Genomic DNA, 16,785 nt, shown 5'->3' with positions numbered 1-16,785 from the left:
TTTTAGCATTTTTTTTTTTAAACAAATTGTTCAAAGCATAACACAGTAATTGAAAATGTTAGCAACTATAGTTTTATAAAGCAAATGCCATTGGCATCTCTGCAAATTTGCAAGCATATTTGTACTTTTTTGTAACCACATTTTTACTTAAATTCTAGGGAAAGATGAAGAATTTCCTAAAAAAACACTTGGTCAAGTACCTCCTGAACCTCCCCCAATACTTATGAATCACATTATGAATGGACAAAAGAATGCCAACAAGGTACCATACCAAGGAAAACCTGAAAAGGTTTCTTCTCCAAATAAGGCACAGCAAGTTTCTCCAACTGATGAAAAGAGGAGGAATTCCATTGAGAAGTCTACCCTAAAGTTCTCAAAAAGAGGACCTGTAGAGTATCGTACAGACCAGGCTAAGACCGATGTGAATCATAGGAAGATCCAACAGTCCACCATCCCATCTCAGGACAATGTTAAGAACTATGATTATGGTGCCGCTAATCAAAATTCGAATGCAACTTCAAGTACTTCAAAGGGAATCACTCCCAAATGGAACTTGCCAACTGAGCCCAAAAATAAAGTGCTTCTATTAAAACACATGAATGATGGAAGGGGAAACCCACCAGACTATAGTGTTTCAAATCAGTCTGAGTCTCAAGTTGTGACTGTGAAGCAAAAAAATAGGATAATTGATATGGGAGTTAAAAGAGGGTCCAATGCGTCACAGTATGATAATGTTTCCGGTGGTGAAAATGAGAATGACAATTATATTGACGATTCTAGGCAACAATCGGGTTTGTCAGCCAGGAATGTGATTTACTTCAGTGGCACGTCATCACGACATCCCTCAAAAGACTCCAGTCCACCAAAATTAGTCGAGAGTAACTCCGAAAAGAATATGCAAGCACGTTCTCCTGCACGTTCAACACCATTTCAGGGTACTGATGAGGGGTACAGTCTAAAGTACCCGGCACCATCCTACAGCAGTCCACCTCTTTACCCAGATAAGTACTCAATGAGTAGATTAAACAGTGAGCACCATTTACCAGTGAACTTGGGTAGTCCATCAAGTAAATCGTATGGCACTGGCTTTGACTTTCCTCCAGATAAAATGCAGATGAACTCTACTGCTAGACATAACCTTGTTACATCACCTTCCAATAGAATTGAAGTCTTACCACCAGAAGAAAGTGCAACTCTACATTTAGGCAATTTTAATCAGAAGGAAAACCACCGATATATTATTCCACCGATAGATTACTATGTTGAACATAATAACTTCCCTGATTTATCCTTTGCAACATTTGGGCAACGCTTAAACAAAGAGTCATCGAGAAGTTTTTCTTCTAATTTGCAAAAATCTCCAGGCTCACAGCAGCCTGCCAGCCCAGTGAACAATTTTTCATCCTTATCTGTTAATAGTCCTGTTAGACTAAGAACTTCACCACACACTGAGCAAGGAACTACTTCACGGAATCTGCATTCAAAACCTGGAGGTAATGCACGGCACTTTCGAAATCCCCGTGATGGATTTATAATGCATGAGTCTGTGATGCTGTAAAAAGCAGCTTATTTATGACTAGAAGGTGAGAACAGGTTGCTTTGTCCTTGGAAGAGAAACATTTCAAGCATAAACTTTTTTTTTTTTAATGTTTGGATTGTTTAACTGGTCTGGGGTTTAAACCTATTCTGCAAGTCATACCTGGAATCTACAATAAAGTACAACTTCTAATTATTGCCCACTGAAATGTAGAATCCAACAAATATAGTCTCTTATGTACATATTTTTCTTGATGTATTTATTAAAGCATAATTCCACATTTAAACAAGTGGCTACCATTAGATAGGTGCAAACTTACACATTTGCCATTACAACATGGTACCCTAAGCTTTACTTTGGAAATATATAGCTTTGCCTGGCCTTGTCTGAACCAATTTTGTTTTGTTTGGCTGCTTGGGGCAACATATAGGCACTGCTGTGCAGCCTTTGGAATTGTGTGATCTGCCCCATCACGCCTGAAGCTCCATTTCCACCTTAACTTCTCTTGGCTCTGTGCAACACTAGTAGATATGAACAGGCAGTTTGGTAACACACAGAGCGACCAAAAGGGGTTGATGCAAAGTTGAACATACGCCCATTTGTGGTGCGTATTTTTGCATGAATTCCCCCTGAGCATGCTCAGAATCGGTTAGACGGGAGTGTCGTACACCTTTCCATCGCATCCTACTTACAACCGAAGAGACAGAGCTGGGTTGCAGTAGGACGTTCTTACGTAGGCTAAGTTCAGTGTGGGCATGATCACTAATTGAGGTCTGTGCATCGCTGGCTGTACGCAAAAATATGCACAGAGCCTTTTAACTTATTACTAACTTATTGCCAGTTGCTCTTACCCCACCAAGACCAACATTTGAAAGGATTTAAAGCCAGAATACTGGTACTAGAAGCTCCTACAAAAGGTATTTTTGGGGTCGCACTAATATACCAATATTCAGACAAATTTATAGTATAAATATTCGCTTTGGTAGACCTTATTTAATGAAGAAATTATCCTTTAAAACTTATGCTACTGTAACTTCAGTGCCTGAATATTATCTATTTTTTCTGTAAGATGTTGAAATATTTCAGTTTTAAATGTATGGACTCTACAGACCATGACAAGGGGAAGTCTATGAAAAAGTATTATTTAAGTTTAAAAATAAATTTGGGAGCATTTTAGTTTTCTCCCAAATACAATATATAATGGTTTATTATGACATGTACCAGCCTTGAAGACAATTAACTGTCTAGAATCATGCAGTTCTGTAAATATACTGTAGTCCAGCTACATTTATATGTACTAATGCTCGTATAGACTATACTATGCATTCACCAAAAGGTAATTATGATTTGCCCATTAAAATGTGTTAATGGTCCTCAACTTTTTTGATCTTCAGACTTTGAAATAAATGCGGCTCGGTTAATTAATATCTGAGTGCTGCAGAAGCTAAATAGCAAATTGCAGTAGCTATGACAGTGCATTCATTCCTATAGACAGTACATAAAATAATTTGCTTGGGATAGCTGACAATAAATGGATCTTGCAGAATCCTTTTACAATAGTTCCGTACCTGGGAACCTTGTGTTAATGCTACAAGCTTCAGAAGCAGCTACTATAGATTCTGTCCCAGTCGTATTAGTTCTAATGGTGTGTCTTCCAACAACTCCAGCCTGTTCACGCTGTAAAATGCTTTATTGTATCCATTTGACACTATGCACTTTACTATTATTGATTTTGAAAGTGCTGTACCAGCTGTGAGATGTAGGTGTTGAGTGCATCCCATGCAAAAATAAAAGCTAAAGCAATAAGGTCAGAGCATCCAAATTAAAGTCACAGAAAACCCATCTGATCACAGAGTGAACTCACTTCCCCTATCTTGTTTACACATAGCAAACCTATCAAACAATGGGCTTACTATTAAGATTTCAGAAAGTAACCGGAACTAGTAAGATTCAAATTCTAAAGTAGAAATGGTTAATGGTATTGATTTAGCAAAATTGTAATTGGATAAAGTTATCGGCGATGACGTCATTTTCGCCTATTTTCATTATCCCCGTATTCAATTTCAAAAACTTTTCGCTGGTGCGAAAAGTATTTGAAAACAAAACGGGGATAAGTTTTCACCATGTTTTAAATAGCGAAAAAAAGTGCAGAATTGGGGTTTAGGGGTGCAGGCTTAAAAGAAATAGCCTGCACCCCTCAGAATACCCCCTAAAAATGAACTGCCAAATAAAAATAGGGACATCCCCCCAAAAATTATTTCATTTTGGGGTTAAAAAACAAACAAACGGGGAACACGTTTTTAAATAGAGAAATTAATTCAGGGGGGGGGTTCCCATGTATGCGGCAGGTGTTTAAAAGAATGCGGGTGGTAGCGGCAGGTGCATTTTTGAAGAATTTTTAAAATGCACTTTTGGGACTTAAAAATATGCCTACCCCCATTTTCATGTTCCCCAAATTTGATAGGAATAGTTAATTGTTTTTTTTTTATAAAAAAAAATAAGTGCTATTCTTCACCACTTCTTAGTCACAAATATGCACCTGCCGCTGCTATTACAAACCCCGCCTTCCTTCAGCAGGCAAAAATGTCTGGACATCTTTAGGGGGGACCCAGGCACATTTCCCCAAAAATTCCCATTTTTTTTCGTAGATACAATTTTGCCGAATCTCATTTACGCTCCTTTTAAATTGAATACGGGGATAAGTGGGCACGCGCCCAATACTTTATCCCCACTCTAACCTCCGATGTGGAGCGAAAAGTCCAGCACTGACTTTTCGCTCCCATATTGAAAATGGCACTTAGTCTGATATAGGCAAAAGCCCCAGGCACCTTTTGAAAGCAGGGACAATAAGCAGAGCGCAGCCTGGAAAACCTGCTAGTGAGTGTTGGACATTCCGCTGGGAATCTTTGCAGTGTAATACAGTGTGCCGTGCCTTCTTTCTGTTATATATATACCATTCATCGACGTCATTAAGCTATCGTCAGCACTGTATGTGGTATATGTTCCTCTTCCCTAGATTACAGGCTTAGAGCATTGTTTTTCCCACAGATTCCTTATTGTGTTTAAATGATCTCTGTTGAATTGAACTAGAATCTACTATGTACTTTAGCAATATTTCCAATATTTTAACACAATTGTCTTATTTTCTATATTTTCTAACATTCTCTTTGTACTTGCCATTTTTTTCCATAGACATAATGCTTCACAATTGCTTACTGAATGGGTAAACATTACACAGTTGTATTTTTATATTCATTATTTCAGCCTTTCACCTGAAGCTCTCCCCTCTTTTATCACTTTCCTTCACTATGTGCCTTAACTTTTAATGGCTTAATGTCTGCTAGTTTATCATTACACTATCACACCTTTTATGAACCAATGCATTGTGTGCTGAAATGACACTAATAGTTAAGAGAAGGCAAATCAATTTGAATTGTCTGCTTTATTTTCCAAGTGCCAGTTTGAGTGGGTTTTTAGCTACTTCTGATTGACACATTTTCTTTGATTTTATCTTCTTTTATTCTCTTTTTCTTGTAACTGCTCTAAAAGAAGTGTATAATTTTAGTCATTTCAGCTTTAACACATCAGCGTCACAAACCAAAGTAGTCCTGTACTAAGGCACGTTACTTACAGGGGGAACACACAATACCTTAATTACATACAAGTATTCATGTTACTTTTTCTTATTCAGTGAGTGTTTATGTTGGATAAAGGAAGTTGTATTTTTTTTTTTAAGTTTTAAGGTACAGATGTAATAATTTTATAAAAGAAGAATCTAGCGAATGTCTGTAATGGGTGATTTCTGTATACGGTTGCTTACTTTTCATTGTGTTTATAACGCCGAAGGTGTTAAATGTCTAAACACTACATTGAAACAAATGACAGAATTCCTTTTGTAATAATTGGAATTCTTTGTTACTGATTACTCCCCAAACCTAGAATTATGCATATTATGTACATAAATGTGGCTATGTAGTAATAACCATGTCCTAATTATAGACCTGTGATTCTTAATCAATTGTACAGTATACTGAGCTGAGCCTTTAACAAAGCTCTAGAAATGTATCTGCAATGGTGAATAATGTAGATTTAATGTATAAATCTATACACACTATTTTCATGTCATCTGCTACAGTTTTTAAAGATTCTTTCTAATGTGACTGTATTTTTTATCATGTTAAAATTAACTATATTAAGTACATATAGACTGTGTGTTTTATTTGAAAACTGACCATTATGCATTTCACATATAAAATTGGAAAAAAGAAGATTTTTAAATCGTATTTCCAATTTATTTTCATGTTGAAATATATTTTTCAAGAATCGGAAACCTAATATCTAATACTATGCTTACTTTTTGTAGAGAAGGTGCAGCAGTGCACTACCACACTGTGCATAGGAGATATAAGTGACAGGAACTGGTGCCAAGTGGTCCCCTACTTCCACCATGTTTTGTGATTTTCCACATGTATCTCCAGAAATTGCATGTTATAATTGTATAATGTTAAATTTAATGCTACAAAACAATGTGATCTAATTAGACTTTATAATAAAAGATAAAATGTATGATATTTTGATTAGGTATACCATGATATAGCAGCGTACATCACTGTCACTCAGCTAACTAGTCACACCCAGCAGCAATATTGGAGCAGGGCGCAGAAGTTCTCTGTGGGTACCCCCAGTGCATGTGAAGTCCCAAAACAAGTGCCAGGAATTGTACTGTAGGTAAATGGGACAAGTGCAAAGTGGGAGCAGGAAGATGTGACCGGTATCCCTGCGCCTTTCTATTTAGTGGGGTATCACTCCAGACACCCTCAATAAAGAAAAGGTGCCATCAGGGCTGAACCTTACCCACCCCCTCGGCCTTGAGCCGTAAGTGGCGACACTGGTCACACACCCCTTCTTGCGACCCTGTACAGCAGTATCAAACAGTAATTTTAATATAATGTCATCTGAGCAGCATTCCTCAGGAAAATCACAGCATTGAAACATTTACAGTTTCTACAGTGTCAGATTCTAGTTGTCAACTGGAAAAGCTGAACCACAGTGGTTAGTGTTGGCGCCTCACAACTCTGGGACCATGGGTTTCAATACCTACCAAGGCCCAATCTGCGTGGAGTTTGTGAAACCAGTATTTCAGTGTAATGAACTACACTTTCGCCAGGGTGTTAACCAAACAAGACAACATAGTAACCTTAAATATCACCACCTAAAGCTCTTCATGGCGTCAATTTCCAGGGTTCTTCTTTCATTCAAAATGAGACTATGGCACAGGTTTTGCAAAACCCCACGTCATGAGGGTCAACACTTGAAGAAATTAGCATAAGTAAATAATGTGAGCTTGTGCATACAAAGCATGATAGGCAGCGATTTAAAGCATCATCGCCAATATACAATAATAAATGACACTGTCACTTATTACAGACATAACAAGGACATAAAGTAAGAGTTTGATCACTGGATCAAGAATGTGTAAATAGAAAACTGTTCAATAGTGATGAACAAAATATAAATGAAACAAGGACAAAAGTCCCTGTGTGTGTGTAAAATGTTTTCTAATAAATGTTTGTACCATGTGTAGAGTATCTATGTTTATACATAACAATACTTTTCTATAATGTGTGTATTTACAATTAAAAATACACGCACCATAAATATAAACTATATATATATTTATATAACCTATATTAAACCCTATTATACTGCATTTGTTTCTATGATCAAAAGTCATGAGGTGGCAACCTAAATGTATCCCTCTAGTAATAGATTAAAATGGTGCTGAACAATATAATGGTTCTTTGATAAAGTAGTTTCTGGTACTGAACACACAAAAGTATTCAAGCATTAACCTTGTATGTAAAATGTCGATCAGAAAGCCAGGCATTGTTTATGTGCTAACAAATATCTAAGGTAACAGGATCTGTCTGCACATTATACATGTAGTGCCTTTCCCTACACTAACCTACATTTCTTTTCTTACCATCTCATAAAGTTTATCAAAGACTAATGATACAAGAGATGAGCAGTATGTGCTGTATAGATATTTGAAAAAATAACTATAAAGTATGGTGCGCAAAACCTGCTGCCCCCGACCTGACACAAAAATGGAGGCTCACTCACCCCCAATAAATACGTGACAAAGAAAGATATTGTGCTGTCGGGTGGCGCTGGATATACAAATATACAGGTAAAAAAATCAAAGGACATAGGGATAATACTTACCATATATACTCGAGTATAAGCCGAGTTTTTCAGCACAAAAAATGTGCTGAAAAAGTACCCCCTCGGCTTATACTCGAGTCAAGTGTAGCGCTGACCGGACGGAGTTCGGTCAGTGCTACACACTGCCAAACACACAGCCGCCGGAGCTGGCAGCTGCGTGTTTGGTGTAATCAGCAGCCGCTGAGAGTCTGTCAGACTCTCAGCGGCTGCTGCTGCTCCCACTGCGGGAGCCATCTTCCGGCTCCCGCAGTGGGTGATGGGAGACACGTCGTCATGACGACGTCTCTCCCATACAAAGCGGCCGGAGGAGCGGACAGCGGCGGGACCAGGAGCGGGAGTTACAGGTAAGTGATTTTTTTATTTTATTCTTTTCACGTCTCTCTACTAGGGGGGGGGGACTACAGGGGGCACTACCAGGGGGCGATTACTACAGGGGGCACTACCAAGGGGCATTATCAGGGGGCGATTACTACAGGGGGCACTAAAAGGGGGGATTACCACTGGGGGAACTACAAGGGGGGGATTACTACAGGGGGCACTACCAGGGGGGGATTACCACTGGGGGAACTACAAGGGGGGGATTACTACTGGGGGTACTACCAGGGGGGGATTACTACTGGAGGCACTGAAAGGGGGGATTACTACTGGGGGCACTACCAGCTGCTGCCATTTCCTACATTAGGCTTATACTCGAGTCAGTAAGTTTTCCCAGTTTTTTGGGGTAAAAGTAGGTACCTCGGCTAATATTCGGGTCGACTTATACTCGAGTATATACGGTAATCCTTTTCCTGAATAGAAGATTCTGACGTATGTCACTTTATATGAAGAATCCTCAAGGTCTCCAGAGTTTATCCGTATGATACATGTAAAACAATAAATACAGGAAAGAGACTGTCTTACAGATCTAATATAATGTTCCTGGTAATGTCTATATAATAAAGATGGAAAAGATGGTATAATTCTGTCAATTGATCGGGTATAATAAGTGCGTACCCCGACTCACGTTCAAATGAGTGGTTATTTTCCCATAAAGGTTTCTTTATCCCCTCAGCCCACTCAGTATTCCAAGATTGATCTCTTTGTAGATGCACACTAATCACGAGGAGGGTAAAATGATGCGTACCCTACTCACGTGATATGGATGCTGTAATCTGCATACAAAGGTTTCTGTCAATCATCCCCCAAGATGTTCTTGTAATTTATCTCCATATGGTAAATCTGGAGAAGCATGGATTGCAAGGGTGCAGACTGGCCTCTGAAGCAGCATGGAGCTGTAGCAGACCCTGATCAACCTGAGCCAAGAACAGAATTCATGTAACGTGGAATGAGCAGCAGAGAGCTTCCACTAGTAGCATGAGCTGGACACTCTCAGGGAACTGTTTTAGTTAGCTGAGAGTGTCCAGCTCAAGTCTCAGGGAACTGTTTTAGTTACCTTAGATTGCACTAAACTAATGTAAAGCGAGGATGGAAAAGGTACTTCTGTGTCATGCAGGTAAGTCCAGGATCCTTTTAAAGGATACAACCATAAACACTATTTCAAAATGCCACCTTAAATAATGTGACTATTTATGCCACCATTGTTTTCATCTTGTTTTGGTTTAACATAATGTTATTGACTTAAGTATACAGTGGCAAATGTAACCAATAAACATGTACAAAGTACAATCACCTTTGTTGTTAAATAACCAACTATGGCCCTCATTCAGAGCCGTACGCTCTGAGCAGAGCGCACGCTCTGAATGAGGGCCGGGCTCCATTTTCATGGAGCGTCCTCCTGGACGCTCGTATAGCTGTGGGTCACCACCCACAGGCTATACGAGCGTGCATTGTGATGGTCGCGATGGTCGAGACCATCGAATTTGCGAGCCGGAGCCTGCGGTTGAGGTTTTCAACCGCAAGCTCCGGAGTGATTTTGGCTCTATCAGAGCCAAAATCACTCCCACTGACATCACTAGTGATGTCAGTGGGCCGGCTTCTGATGGGAGGCGTTCCCTTAGGAACGCCCCCGTCAGGGAGGCACGCCCCCGGCACGCCCACCAAAGGGGGCGTGCTGTCAATCAACATTGACAGCACACCCCCTTTGATCGGACACAAAGAGCGAAGGACTTTCCTTCGCTCGTCGCGTCTGGCGCATGCGCACGACGGAGCTCCCTCCGTCGTGCGCATGCTCAGTCCATAACATCGACCCACTTGCGAGCGGACAGCCGCTCGCGAGTGGGTCTGAATCAGGCCCTATGTCTGTTTGAAAAGCAAGTTCATTTTCTTCTACACATTGTAACCCTTCAATAGTCAAATATGGATTTCTGAAGCTGATAAACTCAGGAGAACATAGACTCAGGAGATCAGTGTCCACATCCGCTTTATACCTAGGATTCCGTACAGGCTGCAAACAAAGGATTTCTTTCTCCCAATTTGACTTAAATTAATCACCATGCTTAAGCTTCTATCCTTGTTAGTGTGTGCAAGATGTTTTTTATTACGGCAAGCCGACAAAATATGCAGACTGTCAAAGGCAAATATACAGCACATGTGAATATTTGAATCCAACATAACTACTGAAGCAGGCCCAAATAGAAAGCCTGATGCACAGAACAATATGTGATTGGAATGCATTTTTTATAGTGAAATATTCAGAATTTTACTGCAGTGTTTATTCTCTCTCAACTGAACCATACCACATACAGAAACAATTAGTATTTTCTGCACACTTGTGCTTTGTTAGGGGGAGATGTCCTATTACTTTCTTATTGGAGCTTGTAATCAATAGCACGCACATTTCACTAATTCTCTATCATGATACTGGCGATTTTGATTTTGAATTGGAGGCTTATTAAGAAAGTTTACAATAAAGTCATTGTCCGTAACCCACATGGTGCTGCTGGTATCCAACTTTTCCAGGTTGTAACCTACTCTCCCTGTATATCTCTAGAAATATCTTGGTCCGGTGTTGGGACACATACTGTTGGAGGTTCACAATGTTAGGAACAAGGGGAAACAGTCGGGAAGCCGATGGACGGAATCCCAACCGCCAGCTTCCTGACTGTATAATCCCTGCAAGGGTTAAATGACAGGTGTCGAAATCCTGACGCCTGTCATTTTCCCTACGCCGGGAGACTGACACCCGGCTTACCGATCGAAGGTAAGCTGGGCGACGGGCGCGGACAGCCCATCAGTCATCAGGTCTTTGCACACAGTCTACTGTATTCTCTTGTCTACAAGTGACTGGGAACAATCATAGAGCAACTCCTGGCTGAGTAAAGCCACCAGCATACAGTGTGTGTGTATATATATATATGTGTGTGTGTATGTATGCATGTATATATGTGTGTGTATGTGTGTGTATATATATATATATATATATATATATACATACACAGTACTGTGCAAAAGTGCTAGGCAGGTGTGGAAAAATGCTTCAAAGAACGTGTCACGTCCGTCGTGGAGAATTCTCCTTTGGAGGGAGTGAAAGCTGAGATCCCGGGTTGAGGGAGGAACTGGAGGCGTGGGGCCTGTATATATGATCTCATCCATGGATGTCAGATGTTGACGAGACCAGTCCAAAGGCGCGGAGTCTAACCAACTGGGAGGTGTTCACCAGTGACCCCACCAATCGGGATATGGGTTTAAGCTGCACCCAACTGGCAGGTCGCAGCCCTTTGGACTGGTGTCTAATACCGTGGGAATAGAGATGGATGTAAATGGCCCAGGAGATATACTTCTAACAAGAAGCACCTGTACAGGGGATAGATACTAGTACCAGAATGCTGGCAGTGCTAGGTGTCCCGTGATAACTAGGAGAGCATTTGAGATTTTGTACAATGGAGAGGAGCTTTGACGCAAAACATGCGCCCCAACAATCGCTATAACTTGTACACTAGAAGGGGGTCCTAGACGCAATACTGCGTCGGGATTGCACAAATAAGTGGTACACCAGAAGGGGTCCTTGATGCAATCCTCCATTGAAATCCGGTATTAGTAACGCACTGTTGCACAAGGAGTTGGTATAGTGGCGCACAGGCTAGATATTCTGGACACACTGTTGTTCAGAGAGTTGGTATAGTGGCACACAGGCTAGATGTTCTGGACGCACTGTTACACAAAGATATGACACTGATATCACAAGGAATCACAGGAACCTGGAACGAGGTAACAGCAAGAATACACTCAGAAGCGACAATGTTGCACAGGCAACTTCCCGCGGTCCAGAGGCCGGCTTTATACCCTACAGTAGCAGATCATTGGTGGACAGCGTCAGCTGACCACCACCATGCTACCATTGGGTACAGAGTAGTCAGGTGATGCAAACTGTCATGGCTGCGTCCATGACGGCAACCGTAGTGACCAAGGCACAGCACAGCTCAAAGCAGTCTACATGGCTCTAAGAATAATACTCAGCGCGTAACCCTCCGCTGCACCTGGCGTCTGACCACACGAGTGACCAGGGGAAGCCGGCACTGGGGTGAGTAATGGCCGATCCTAGGCCACAATCTGACAGAATGCTTTCAAAAATCGAAGTGTTAATAATTTTTATCAATTAAAATGCAAAGTGAATAAACAGAAGAGAAATGTAAATCATATCAATATTTGGTGTACCCACCCTTTGCCAAAACAGCATCATTTTTTCTGGGTACACTTACAAACAGTTTTTGAAGGAATTCGGCAGGGAGGTTGTTCCAAACATCTTGGAGAACTAACCACAGATCTTCTGTGGATGTAGGCTTGCTCAAATCCTTCTGTCTCTTCATGTAATCCCAGACAGTCTTGATGATGTTGAGATCAGGGCTCTGTGGGGGCCATATAATCACTTCTACGACTCCTTTTTATTTACGCTGAAGATAGTTCTTAATGAACTGTATGTTTGGAGTCGTCCTGCTGCAGAATAAATTTGGAGTCAATCAGATGCCACCCTGATGGTATTGCATTATGGATAAGTACCTGCCTGTATTTCTCAGCATTGAGGACATCATTGATCCTGACCAAATCCACAACTCCATTTGCGGAATTGCAGCCCCAAACTTGCAAGGAACCTCCACCATGTTTCACTATTGCCTGCAGACACTCATTATTGTACCGCTTGGCCTTGTTTCCACTTCTAAGGTATGGCTTTTTGGCCACAAATCTTCCATGAAGACCACCTCTAGCCAGACTTCTCCGAACAGTAGATGGGTGTTCCTGGGTCCCACTAGTTTTTGCCAGTTCTGAGCTGATGGCACTGCTGGACATTTTCCAATTCTGAAGGGAGGTAAGCATGATGTGTCTTTCCCTGATGATCTAAGTTCACTTGGCCATCCACTGCATCTACGCGGTTCTCAATGTATTTCTTTGTGAAACCCCAGTCTGCTTTGAAGTCTTTGCCTGGGAGAGACCTTGCTGATGCAGTATAACTACCTTGTGTCTTGTTGCTGTGCTCAGTCTTGCCATGGTATATGACATTCGACATGAAACGGTCTTCCACAACCTCACCTTTGTAGCAGAGTTTCTGTTAATGACTGTCTTTCATCCTAAAATGATGATCATTATCACCTGTTAGGCAGAGGAGTAGCTAGGTGCCATGGTGCCCGGAGCAAGGGTATGTTTCGGTGCCCCCCCATCTCCTGTACTGAATTGGGGGTGTGGCCATCATGTGGCGGGATGTTACATTTGAAAATAAAAAATATTTTAAAATCCTAAATTGGTCACAGAGGGCCTAATTCAGCAAGGATCTCATTTGCAAAGCTGCACGCAGGCGATCTTTGCAATAATGCAAATGCAGCAGGAGGTGTATGACACACCCTGCTGCATTTGCGATCCCAGCACTGCGACAGAGGTAAGCCTCAGTTTATTCTGCCTGGTCGGCATGCGAGCCCTGAGGATTGCGTACGTCCATGCGGTCCCGGCGCTGGCCACTCCTGGAAAACGGGGCGGACACACCCTATTTCTGGGAACGGCAGCCGACCTTGCCCCTGCACCACTCCTTAAATGCCTCTGCCTGTCAATCAGGCAAAGGCATTCAAGGGTCTGCGTGCTACCTTTACTACTACTTTACACACGAGAAGAAGCAGAGTTCACTTTATATAGCGCCTGCATTTTTATTCATATAGTACGTACATTTATTTTCATATAGTACATACATTTTTATGACTGGCAGTTGAAGTGCCTCCCCTCCCCCTCCCTGATTGTAGCAGGTTCCCATCCCTTATATTTATAATTGCACCCATCAATCAATGACCTGTTAATTATATATATATATATCAGTGACCCACTGATATATAATCAACAAGACACTGACTGATGGGTCCAATAATAAATATATGGGAACGGGGGACCTGCTACACTCAGAGGGTGGGGGAAGGGGGCACTGCCACTGACTTTCCTCCCCCTCACTGACCGCCCCTATAAATTATATAGGGCCTGATTCAGAGCCACTCGTAAGCGGCAGCTCGTTCGCTCCGAGCGATGTTTGCCCAACTGCGCATGCGTACGGATCGTTATACGCATGCGCGAACCAGTCAGTGTGGCCGAAATTCATGTGCTCGCAAAATAGCGAATGCCTGCTAATTTGAGTGACAGGATGAGGCGTATGTGGGTGGTAACAGGGGAAGGTGCTTGAAAACGGGGAGTGGAGATCCGATCGCAGGCGTGCTTAAAGGTCAAAACGGGCGTTTTATGGGTGTGCATATTTAAAACAGCAGCGTCACTGACCACATCACTGGGGTTTTTTTTTTAGCCAGAACTGCTCGCAAAATTGTGGTAGCAAAAACCAACCACAAGAATAGCGATCAGCTCATACTCTGGTCGATGTAATCGATTAATCTAATAAATAGCGGACATGACGTAGGATGCGAGCGGCCAGGGGGCGTAGTTTCCCAAAAAACGACCGCAAGTTTTGTTCGCTCGTTCAGACCTAGAGGCGTGAACAGACCGCAAACAGCGAACGGTTCATTTGAATAGCCACCCCTGTTTTCAGGACGAGCGAGCGCTAATTGCGTCCGGCTCTGAATCAGGCCCATAGTTAGTACATGCTGTATTAGCCTGCCTAAGGCTATAAGCAAAGTGCAGCCGAGCCAGTACACACTTTTTTTTTTTCCCCGGTGAGGTGCAGCGGATCCCGGGCGGCTCCTCTCTCCACACTTCGGTCTGACTCTCCACCCTCCTGACGCCAGCCAGTTACTGCGATCAGGACTGCTGCGTGCCAGTGTGTTTCAACGCCGTTGCAGGCGCGTGCATAAATTAGCCAGTGCAATGCCATACGCAGCCTGAGGACTCATGGCGTGCGCTGAAGTTAGCAATTTCTGAGTAAGGTCTGACCTTGTTCAAGTGTGCGTGAGGCTGCGGTTGTACTCGATTGTACCGATGGTTTCACAGTCTCGCTAAACAATACGGATGTGTTTAAGGTAAAGTGGGCGTGCTTGTGTATTGCTGCAATGGCATTGCGATCCCAATGGATTAGCATACTAATTGCAGCCAGACTGCGTGCTATGCGTAGTGAATCAACCCCTCAGTACGGTTAATAGTAGTGACACATGGCAGCTGGGGAATGTAGTGATGGTAGTGACTGGGTGGGGGTAGTATTAGTAGTGATACATGGCAGCTGGGGGCGGTGGTGGGCTTGATGGAGGTAGTAGGAGGAGGGACTGGGTAGTAGAGTAGGGACACAGATGTCATCTGGAGCTAGCATTGGTATAAGTGACACACACAGGATGCCTAGTCCCCCCTGAATCCTCCATTGCCCATTACGCCCATAATAATTATGGGTATAACTCATCAGCCACCAGCATCAGTCCCCAGACCCACTGTCCGTCCGTCCGTCAACTTTTACCTGCTGCTTGTCTGTGGAGTTGCCGGCGTCACCGTGCAGTGCAGGCCGCTGCCTGCTTGTTGCGATTATCCTGGAGGCTGGGCCGCGGAGGGGCTGGAGGCGGAGCCGTCAGTGGTGACTGACAGGCTCCGCAAAGGATTGTGGGGGAGCTGCCGTGGCTGGGCATGCGCAGCAGCTCCCCTCATTAGCTGTGACTACTGTAGCGTGTAGAGCTGCCCGATCGGAGAGCTCCGATCGTGGCAGCAGCTGTGGGGGTACCAGCCGTGGGTGAGTGGAGGGCTGCCACCGGCTGCACAGTAAGGAAGCCTATGTGCGGCTTAGGCTGTCACTGACAGCTGCGAGCAACGGGCGGCCGGGCTGTAGCTGCCGTGCGGCGCCAGAGTAAGGCTGCGGCGCCTGGAGCTTGCGCTCCGCCGGAGCCGCCCTCCCTACGCCCCTGCTGTTAGGTATGATTGGTTAATCATACACCAGATGGGTGGTCACACCAGATATTGATTTGATTTAGATTTCTATTCATTCACTTTTGCCAGACTATGCCAGAACCAGAAACTCAAAACAAGATTATCACCGGCATCATAGCAGCCATACACCCACAGAAAATAGTCACAGGATCCAATCAGGATCAAACCAGAGATGATAGACAACTGATGGGGTTGAGTTCAGTGAACGATTGTCCGGCATTCGCAGTGTGGCAGCTTGTGACAGGATCAAATCAATGGTACAATGAGTTATCTAGCTCTTTTCTGGTTGGGACGTATCAGGCTTGGAGTAGGGTGTTCACACTGGTCGCGAGTATTTTAGTGAAGTCTTCACATCAGTGTTCAAAATTAATATGGGGCTATAATTATAGGATAGCGTTGAGTCTTCTACAGCCAAGATTCACTAATCTTGGCTGTAGTGGTGGCTGGGTGGAAGAATTCACCATCAGGGGCCTTATTAAAGGATGTCATATGGATATATACTGACAGCTAAGGTTTTATAGTAACCATGAGTTAGCTGTCCGAGCCAGACACCTTTGAAGTTTTTTCGTGCTTTAATGGCTTCATACACGTTCTCAGTTATGGAACTGTTAAATATTACAGAAGTGGAAGGAGTGATATGGGGAGTGTCACAGGTTGAAAGCTACTCGTTGATAATGGCAAAAAGATCAGCTACCGTGGGATCAGTAGTGTTAAGATTAAAGAGTTCTGCTTAGTAGGATGCAAAAATTTTAATCTTAAATGGG

The 16,785-nt window shown here is 42.8% G+C and overlaps 1 protein-coding gene across 2 annotated transcripts in view; it reads left to right on the top strand.

Annotated features, from left to right (window-relative positions):
* The window catches only part of USP6NL (USP6 N-terminal like), a 241,838-nt gene extending 234,771 nt beyond the window's left edge, over positions 1–7,067 (top strand). For both annotated transcript variants that reach the window (XM_088468752.1, XM_088468751.1), the window contains exon 14: positions 159–7,067. In XM_088468752.1, coding sequence (XP_088324878.1) covers positions 159–1,558 — 1,400 coding nt within the window. In that variant the 3' untranslated portion in view covers positions 1,559–7,067. The remainder of the gene's footprint in view (positions 1–158) is intronic.
* The last annotated feature ends 9,718 nt before the right edge of the window (positions 7,068–16,785 follow it).

This window comes from Taudactylus pleione, unplaced genomic scaffold (assembly GCF_031769625.1).
Source record: "Taudactylus pleione unplaced genomic scaffold, aTauple2 ptg000086l, whole genome shotgun sequence".
Classification (NCBI taxonomy): domain Eukaryota; kingdom Metazoa; phylum Chordata; class Amphibia; order Anura; family Myobatrachidae; genus Taudactylus; species Taudactylus pleione.
The sequence above is the reverse complement of the archived record's forward strand: the minus strand, read 5'-3'. Positions and strand labels throughout refer to the sequence as shown.